Below are 10,178 nucleotides of genomic sequence, written 5' to 3' on the forward strand. Positions count from 1 at the left end.
ATTTTTTCAATGTTAATAATATTATGCATGTGTCTCTATGAAAAAGTCATGTAGTTCATGATACAGTATTTTGTTTGTGAAATATGAAATAATTCATGGTGAGTTTGTAAACCTATTACAAAATGATTAGGAATTATTTTTTTGCAGCCGTCTGTGGCATTGCACTGGCTTGACATCTGACTCTGATTACTATTTTCATTGGTATATACATTCTATGTGTAGACAAACAAAATGGCCTTGGCCACTTCTTGGTAAAATAAACCAGGTTAGAATAGGTTTGGATAGAAAAAAGTTATATTAGCGTCCTTTCCATAAGACATATGTTTGTTTGATCCAGTACAACTCTCCCACTCTATATGCTGAATATGTAAGAGGAAATTAAGTTTTAAAAATTAATCCATGTAATGGATCTACAATGGATCTTTCATCCGAAATGCAACAGCCTGCCTCTGATGAAGACAAGTCTTGTTCTTTCTGTGATTTAACTTGCACATTAAAATATCTCTGAACGTCGTCTGGAAGGTCTTGTTACACAGTGCATAGCACATGGGGTTGACTGTGCTGTTAACATAACACAACCAGTAGCCAAGAGCCCAGAGATTTTCAGGGATACAGTCCTGACAGAAAGTGTTGACCAACACCATGATATTGTATGGTAACCATGTTGTAATGAATGCAAACAGGATGGCACTTAGTGTTTGAGCTGCTTTCTTCTCATTTGCCTTTTTGTCATTCCTGCACATGTTTATCTCTATTTTTGCTTTAGAAGCAAAGGATTTGGCCAGTGCAGTATCTTTCATGATCATGACTGCATGTGATTGGTCAAGTGAAGAGGCGGTAACAGGATTTGACCTTGTTTGATTTTTGGTGGTTGATTGTGGTTGTTCATTCATCTTTCCAGATGTATGATGGTCTAGATAGATAGATAGATAGATAGCATTAAAATAATTTTATATCATAAATACATTTTTATATGTCATGCCAACAAATAACAGTTAATAGGGCTGTCTCCAACCTGTTGAAGTCTGTGATGGGTCTGCAACATCAGCTTCCACCTCTGAACCTCTTTGGCCCCCTGAAGCACAAACCTCATTATTGTCAAAGCAGGTACAACTGCTGTGCTCTGCCTTATCCACTATATTTGTGTTGTTGAAGGACCTCTTGGATGCATGACAACCTGCCAGAAGAGATGAAAACTGGAGACAGAATGTGCTGCATCTCCCTCTGCTTCCTACTCCTCCTGGCAAGATGGCATCCTTTTTGTTGTTTCTCTCTGAAGATGGCAGATAAAGTTCATAGCTGCTTTGGGAGTTTTGGGAGCTCATCTGGTGTAGAATAGCTGTTAAATTCTTCTGAGTATTAGTTTTGCTTTCTCCACTTACACTGCCATTTCCTTGACTCTGAGTCTGCTTTTGGTTGGTGCCTGACGCAGATGCTTTGAGGCCTTGTACATCTTTAGCTCGTTTCTCTGTCTCCTGGTAAATCTTCCAAAACAGAATTGCCATAATAGTCATTGGTAAGTAGAATGCAGCAATAGCAGTGCAAAATGTAATGATCGGCTCAGACAAGAACTGGATGTAGCACTCATCTGGCTGAACGGTCCGCTCACCCACAACATACTGCCAAAATAATATGGCTGGGGCCCAAAGAATAAAAGAGATGGACCAGGCTAATCCAATCATAACCATTGCTCGCTTTGTTGTACGTTTGGCCCGGTATGTCAAAGGTCTGGTCACAGAGAAATATCTAAGAGGACAGGGGAAAAAAATAAACAGTATTAACATAGACAATAAGTGTAACTGTGCTTTGCATTTTTGTCAACAATAAAGATTTCCGCTACCTGTCAAAGCTGATGACAAGCAGGTTCATTACTGAGGCATTACTGGCCACATAGTCTGTTGCAAGCCATAAGTCACACATCATTGGCCCCAGTGCCCACTGATTCATTATGATGTAGGTAGTATACAGGTTCATTGACAAGGTGCCAATGGTCAGGTCAGCAAATGCCAGGCTGAGGAGGTAGTAGTTGTTCACCGTCTTCAGTGCCTTATTTATCTTAAATGAAACCAACACTAGGATGTTCCCAACAACAGTGACAAGAGAAAGTGTTCCAGTGAGGAAGGTAATTATGATGACCTGAGGATGAAGACATAAGAGGAGAAAGACGTAAACACAGTAAATGTGTGTGTTTTGGTGTGATTTCCTTGTATTGATTCATAATCCCAAAATATAGTTGTTGGAAACAGAGCCATGTGTTATTGAAAAAGCAGTGAAGCAGAAAATGTCATTGTTTTTGGAAAATGTCAGTAAGTGTCTCAAAATATACTATGTGATATCATTTGGATAAACTGTAAAAAATATTGATAGATGATTTTCTTTTCCAGATTTACTTAAAAAAAAAAAGAAAGTAGGTAATGTCTGACAAACACATACATTTAGAAAGCTTGAACAACAATTGTCACCAGTCTAAAAAAAAAGCTATGAATTTATTGGAGCTTAGTAGAAACTATGTAAAGAATGGAGCCAATTGTTTGTCTTGTATATAGACTAACTTGCTGCTAAAGCCATGTAATTCTTATAGAAGGGTCTGAAAATTATGTACTGAGAAAATGTTGCAAACATTGTTACCTGCCAGACAGTATGCCCTCCTAAGGGATCAAAATCCTCTGTAGACAGCTTTAATGTCCTGTTAAGAGTTGAGTTCTCCATCTCCTGGAGGTTAGGTTTGAGAGCAGGTAGGTGTCTCAGAATCCACAGAAAAAAGCAAGATCCTTGGCTTAGAAATCCAAAGTAAGGTGAGCAATGAAGGAATTGGCACTGAGAAGACAGGAGAACAAGATAAATACATGAAAGAAGATTCTAAGCATGAAGCATGGAATTCGGTTGAATTACCACTGAAGTTGTAGAAAAGGCCCCAAAGTCATGAGTTATAGTATTCAGTCGTTGTTTAAATGCCTTTAATTAATTGTGAATCACTGTTAATTTAAGTGTTAATCTTGCAGGGTGTGTATGTTAGTCTATGGTGGACTACAGTTGTGTGGGACCGAATTCCAGTTTAAGTAACATGTGCATGAATGACAAGTGTATGACCTGTTATATTTCTGGGTTGATGTGGCTATCCTTTGTTAGTCGCTGCAGACGAGAGTGCGGAACTTTAATTACTAGCCTGCTAATTAACCACCTCGCTCACCGGTACCTGCAGCTTGAGTGTAAATGCGTCAAGTTCATGTTGAATTATGCTTGTATGTTCATTGTCCAATTTCAGTACAGTTAACAGAGTGTTATCACTGCACTAAAATGTGGAGTGATTAGTATAAAGTAATGTTTTATTGGCCGATGTTCAAAGCTAACGCTAATTAGTCACCGGAAATGGCATGCTAGGACTTTCACAATAAGAGCGCTGTGCCAGTTCCGTTACAGGAAGTGTTGCGTTAATACCAATGGTGACTTGACAAGTTTGAGATATCTGTCCACAGATTGTTTAGTACTATGCTTACTGGTGTAATGGGAAAGATTGTAATCTTTGATTACCAACTTTATTTGATTCCTGCTGTTTATATCAGTCTGGTGACAGTAACAGAGTAACTTAGTTTATGGATATGTTTATTTGTCCTAACCTAAATTGTGTTTGTTATTATTTCTTATTGGAAACCACACACATACATACACACAATAGAGAGAAGATGAAATATCAGCCTCCAGTCTTTTCTTGACCTATACTCTGATTGGCTTTGAGAAGTGCTCTGGCCGGCACCCCCTGTGTAAACTTGATAACTTGGGTCCCAGTCAGAATCAACAATCACCGGGTGTCCGTGAAGAAAGGGAGGAGGAGAAGTAGTTCAGAGTGTCTCGCAGCAGCTGTCTCAGGGAGAGTTGTTTCAGCAGCAGCCTTGGCCAAGGCCGGTGCCAGGAGAGCAGGAATGCAGATTAGATGATTGTTGGGTTAGGGCGAGTAGTTGCATTTCAATGGACATGACTTACTCTGTTTGTCCATTCTGGTCACAAAAATGATCCATACGCCTTTGCAAAGCCACCAGCTTCTCCAAGATGTTATCCATATTGCGGTTAATGACCACAGTCTGAGCGCCAATAGCTCTGCCCAATGCTTCAAACATGTCGGGCCGCTTGGGGCCTTTGACTGCTGTCTCTGACTTCCGAATTTTGCGATACACCAGGGCAATGCCTAATCCAATCAGCAGATGGCCCGTTTTCATGGTTCCGAATATGTAAAGCTCCTCAATGGAAAGGATCGCCAGGCACACGACTCTCCAATGCTCCCATGAGTCCCTCATGTATCTAGCGGCAAACGTTCCATCAGGACTCCAGTCTTTTGAGAAATTCGCACTCCAGGTACAGTTGCTGGTGGGAATGTTGAGGACCTTAGGCTCTGAAAGAGAAGCAGAGTTGCAGTCGATAGAGTAATCGCCCCACTACTGTTCTCCATGGTGGGAAGGACATTGATAAGAAGTCAGAGGTTCAAGGCTCAGGCAGCCCCCCTTGAGGGAAACCAGTGTAGGCCATTGTGCAATAACGAGGAGCACTATCTCAATCAGTGTACTGCAGTATCCAGGCTGACCAAGGATCAGTTAACTGAGTGGATAAAGAGCTACAAGAGGTGTTAGCGTTGTGCGTGGTCACATCAAGCTGCACAGTGCAATCTGAAAAAGCCAAGTAGTGTCTGCCAAGGTAAATACCTCCAGGTGCTGCATGAGGTCAACTTGAGGCCACCAAGAGTGCTAACAACAACGAGGTGCTGTATGTAGACTGACCAACAGAAAGTAGCCGTGTCCTCAAGGTATTCACTATGGCAATAGGACACTCAACACCTATGCCATATTGGATGATGGCTGCAAGAGGACAATGCTGCTGCCAGAGGCAGCAGAGAAGTTAGGGTTGCAAGGGACCCCTGAAGAATTACCATTACCCACGATTTGGCAGGAGGTACATACTCTCCGTGGGGCATCAGTGTCATTCTTCATTTCCTCTCCTGCATAGCCAAAGACCAGATTGGGGATTACAGATGCATTCACCACAGCACTCATTGGACTGGCTAGCCATACATATCCCATGAAACAGCTCAGGAAGAATAACAGCACCTTGTTGGTCTTCCTATCCAAATCCTCCTTGGTGTAAAGCCTTTGCATCTCTTTGGGAGTGATCATCCCCACCTTATCACTCCCATTAACCCGTCAGGTTGGGACCTCGAAGAGGACTTGCTGCCCTCTGCATGAGGCTGGACTGGATACTGCAGGGCCCAGCTAGTGTCGTCCGTAACCTTGCTCAACACTGCAGCAGTGTCTATTCACAACAGTAGCACCTCAGGTGAGCGAGCTGATGAAGCACATTGAGAGACTATGACAAGTCGATACTGTCCCATGCCGAAGTAAGAAACTTGTCACTTGCTCAAAGTAGGATCAGGAGGCCATCAACATCCTCGAGACTAAGACCAGAGTAGAGGTCGACGGCATACTCCGTTATGCCACCCTGCTGCTCTGCCAGAGGGACATTCCACTTCTGCAAGCCATCAGAGAAACTGTCATGCCCAACCTACGAGTTTTGGAGCAGTGACTGACAAGATATTCTGTGCGGGCTGTGGTCTACAAAGTGGAGATGGAGAAACTGATCTAGGCAGGTCCTTCACGGAAGTGCCTTTCTCAGATGTGTGGCCCTGAAGTATCTGTTCAGGAAGGTTGTGAGGCATGGTACATCCCACACCATATGGTCAGCCACAATGGCTAGAACGGACTGGTCTTCAGATGCTCCTACCAGTACCTAGGACAAAGCCTTAATGCCTTCTTACTGCCTGGGCCAATGTTGGGAGAATCGCTTCTGGGAGTACTGCTAGGTTTCAGAGAGTATGCAATAGCCATCAGCGGAGACATTAAGGGCATGTTTCACCAGGTTTGCCTCCTCCCAGAAGATCATTCCCTTCTCAGATTCCTCTGGCGGGATGTTACTACAGGTGAACCTCTGACAGTCTGAGTGGCAGGTACTACCGTTTGGAATAACATGTAGCCCCTGCTGTGCCACGTTTGCCTTACAGCTCCAAGGTCAGTGGAGAGGTGCTTTTACGTGGACAATTGCCTCCAGAGTGTCCCTATCATCACTGAGGCAAGGCACTTGGTTGACAAGTTGTGAACCCTCTTAGCATTTGATGGATTTTAGCAACGTCAGTGGGCCAGCAATGAAACTGAGGTCATAAGGCATCTGCCAGAAGAGAGCTGCTCAGCTAATGTGGAGCTATGGCTAGCACAGCACAAGACAGATACCCCTGAATCCACTCTAGGGCTAAGCTGGCTTTTCCACACTGATGTCGTCTGCTACAAGCGTAGTCCAGTGTAGTGAGTATAGTGTTCCCACAATGCGCAACATCTACAAAGTCCAGACTCCTCAGTCGCTCCCAGGCGGTCCCACTCGATGCCCAGATTAGAACTTTGTGCTGCCCTCACTGGGGCACAACTTGCACAGGTTCTAAAAGGAGAACTTACGATCAACATCGACTGGCTGATCCTGTCGTCTGACTCGACGACAGTGCTGATCTAGTTGGTATCTGAATCCTGCCCATTCAAGGTCTTTGTTGGTTCTGTACTCATATGGCACAGATTCAGGAGTTGACCGAAGGACATGTGTGGAGATATGTTGATTCTGGAATTCTGGAAACAACCCAGCTGATGATGTGACCCGTGAGAAAAGGCTGAGGGAGCTGGTTCAGCCAAACAGAGTCTGAGTCCTCCTTTCTCCTGCAAAGTACAAACACATGGCCAGAGAACCCTTCAACTGATCAAGCACAAGAGTCTGGAGCCAGCACCTTATGGTCTCTCCGCTACAGAAGTAGTGAGACAATTTGGCAAAGACTGGTTACTCCTGCAGATCCTTAAGAAGGCGTCTTGACAAGTGCAGATGAGAAACAGGTGAGAGAGCAGGAGCTGAACCAGACTCCACTCCCGGCTTCCTGAAAAAAACTGCTCAACCCCACCTAAGACCCAGAAACCAAACAAACACCACAGCCAAGCATGATCGTGACAGTACTAGATGTCTACTGAAGCTTTGAAAAATAATCTCAAATGTGCACATGATAAACATAATCTGCATAATCTGCATTGATTCATAGTACTCATGGCAGACTCAGTTATAATGGTGCTTGCTGGTTGGTCTCTCACACCAGGAGAGCTGCTGGTAAAGAATTGGACAAGATCAGAGCTGGAGGTCAAGTTCATAGTAATCAAAGAAACAACTGGAAGAAAAAAGAAGAAACATCAGTTAAAAGAAATTAAGAATTAAAGTCAAGCTTTTTCCATTTCAGGCAGCTTGCCAAAATAAAGCCATTTCTGTCTAGGCAGAATTTTGAGAGAGCAATCCACGCCTTTGTCACAACTCAACACAAAGGCATGGATTACTGTAATGCACATTTTATTGGGGTTAGTGTTTCCTCCTTTACTTCAAATGGTGCAAAATGTTGCTGCAAATCTTTTAACTGGCATGTAATATAGCACATTTCCCATATTGAAGCCCTTTTTTCCAATTAGCCTCTCTGATGAGTGGCTTTCCTAAGGCTACACAGTTGTTTAGTCCCAATCCCTTGAGTTCCCTTCACATCATGCTTGTGGAAATCCTCTTACTTTCACTAATAATATTGTTGAGACAATGGCAAAGCAGATTGGTCTCTACACAACAGTTTTATAGAAGATACATAACATTTTTGGTGCAAAAATTGAAGGACCTTAGCTTCAACTGTACAGTACAACTTCCTGACTCATGCATAGCTTGTAGGGGGAGGCAGAGGAGGTTTCAGTGGTATCAGAGGGGAAATGTAACTTCAGCCACTGATTAAGTAGTGTGAGTAGTAGTCCATTTCAGCCTTGTGATTTGTTGTCACAATAGCCCACTTAACGTTTGATTTGATGTGCGAACATTATTTGTGACCTGTTCTGGTTCTGGGGTATTTATTTACCAAGCTATTTTAAGTTGTGGCAGATTGTTTTTCCTCCTTTTTTAGTCCTGAGAAGTCTACTAGTTCTAAGCATGTTGCTGAGACTTTGAAATAAAACAAATGTTAAGTAAGGGCATGAGGAAAAGTTATATTTAAAAAAAAAAACTGTATGAAACAATAGATACTATTGATTGACGCTTAACTACTTCCGCATACTTTAAGAAAATTAAACCATTTTTGCACAAAATGTTCAGCTTCTTTTAAGTGTGCAGCTGTCAGTCCCTGCCTCAAAAAACCTGGTTCAGACCCCAACGACTTCAATAACCTTCGCCCCATTTCTCATCTTCCTTTCATTTCCAAAATCATAGAAAAAAGTGTTGCTTCCTAACTTCACTCCCATCTCACCAATAACAGCCTTTACGAACAATTACAGTCCGGTTTCCGTCCCCGCCACTGCACAGAAACAGCCCTCATAAAGATCACCAACGACGACCTCATGGCAGCTGACTCCGGCTTCATCTCCATCCTCATCTTCCTTGATCTGAGTGCGGCCTTTGACACCATTTCTCACCCCATTCTCCTCAATAGACTTTCTTTCTTAGGCATCATCAGCACCACCCTGCACTGGTTTCATTCGTACATCACAGGCCGCACTCAGTTCATACAGCTCAAATCATTCTCCTCTCAGCCCTCCCCCGTCACTTCAGGTGTTCCCCAGGAAATATGACAGCTTCAAAAACATGAACAAATTTAAACTTTTTCTCCTCTTTTGAACGAACTACATCTACATACTTACACCGATTTCAACCATTTTGGTCTCAAAAAGTTCAGCTCTTTCATGAGATTACGGCTTTCACTTTTTGTGTTTTTAACTTTTATACTGTTTTAAATATTTAACATTTTATTCAAATTTTAGGCAAATTTCAACTCTATCTCTTCTTATCAACTTAACTACTGCTACATACTTTCAGCTAGAGACACCAAAGTTTAAACGGCTCACAAGACATTCAGATATTACCAAAATGGGTCACTTTTTCAAATATTAAGCCAATTTTGAAATATGACTGTTTCAAAAACATGAAAAAACCTATTTTTTCGGCCCTTTCATCAAATCTTCTGCTTTTCCAATAGAAGTGAAAATCATTCCACTATTGTTGTTTCAACTTCAAATTCCTTCAACCAAGACTTCAGCAACTGGTTTTTCAGTAATTGAAAGATTTTTCTCAGGATATGGTGGTGAAAGGTAGGACCCAGATGCAGTACTTCTCAAAAATCAAAAGGTTTATTCCAAAAAATACAAAGGCACAAACAGAGGACGCGGCTGAGCCGGATAATCAAAAACACGTAACGGTAGCAAAACAAAACATGACTGTGGATAAACAAGGCTATGGAAAACAAGACTATAATATAACTGTGTCTATGGCACTGTGAAAAACTATGTCTATGAGGCAAAACCAGACTTAACCAGACTTAACCAAACAAACTGTGGCATAAGAGAGTAAGTGAGGATTCTGCAATGAGTGAGGGAAACCAGGAAACTATATACTGTGGGGAGGTGATTTGTGATGAAGTGCAGCTGTGAAACGGAAAACAGGTGACATGAGTGAACCTAACGTGACAGGGGAAAAAAACATGACCTGAAACATAACAAAGAACCTGAAAACATGAAGATCAAACATAAAATGTGACAGAACCTGAAACATTACAATAATCAAAACATAAACTGTGACAATTTTCCACTTTTTTAGCATTTTCAGCTATCCCCATTCAACTTCATCAACATTCTCACTGCTGTTTCGCAGTAACGTTTTTTTTTTCTAGTTTTATCTTATTTTATAGAGTCAACAGATGTTCATTCCAGAGTTAAGAGTTTCCTTTTTTTTAAAAAAAAAGTGGACACAATTTTCTGAGGTGTTATGAGTGTTCTTCTCACCCCCACCAAAATAACACTTCAGACAAGGCTGTTTAAGCGTAGGTGAGTTGTAAGTGAGCAGCCTCTCCCCCCCCCCCCCCTTTCTGGGGATGTGACCGCTGTCTTCTTCATATCATAACAACTGCTGAGCAAAGTGAGGGAGAAAGTTTGCCAACACGAACACTCTGCAACCATATAAATTTGAATTGGAGTCAGACGTTGAACAAGAAGGATCTCACAAAGAAATAAAAACATCAATGCTTCAACAGCATGTTGGTGAATGGTTTGTATGTTCATATGTTGTGAAAGGACACACTGTCATACTGATGCCATATT

At 42.0% G+C, this 10,178-nt stretch overlaps 1 protein-coding gene across 1 annotated transcript; it reads right to left on the reverse strand.

Moving 5' to 3' along the window:
• Positions 1-410: 410 nt before the first annotated feature.
• Positions 411-7,217, reverse strand: LOC140278059 (muscarinic acetylcholine receptor M1-like). The gene is made up of 8 exons (XM_072372942.1): positions 7,115-7,217; positions 6,489-6,653; positions 5,169-5,298; positions 4,074-4,296; positions 2,629-2,712; positions 1,841-2,136; positions 1,016-1,746; positions 411-808 (listed from the first exon to the last, which is right to left on the reverse strand). The coding sequence occupies exons 1-8, from the start codon at positions 7,215-7,217 to the stop codon at positions 411-413; spliced, it is 2,130 nt and encodes a 709-aa protein (XP_072229043.1).
• Between the last annotated feature and the right edge of the window lie 2,961 nt (positions 7,218-10,178).

Source organism: Leuresthes tenuis, unplaced genomic scaffold (assembly GCF_036924035.1).
Source record: "Leuresthes tenuis unplaced genomic scaffold, fLeuTen1.0.hap1 SCAF_20, whole genome shotgun sequence".
In the NCBI taxonomy this organism is placed as follows: Eukaryota; Metazoa; Chordata; class Actinopteri; order Atheriniformes; family Atherinopsidae; genus Leuresthes; species Leuresthes tenuis.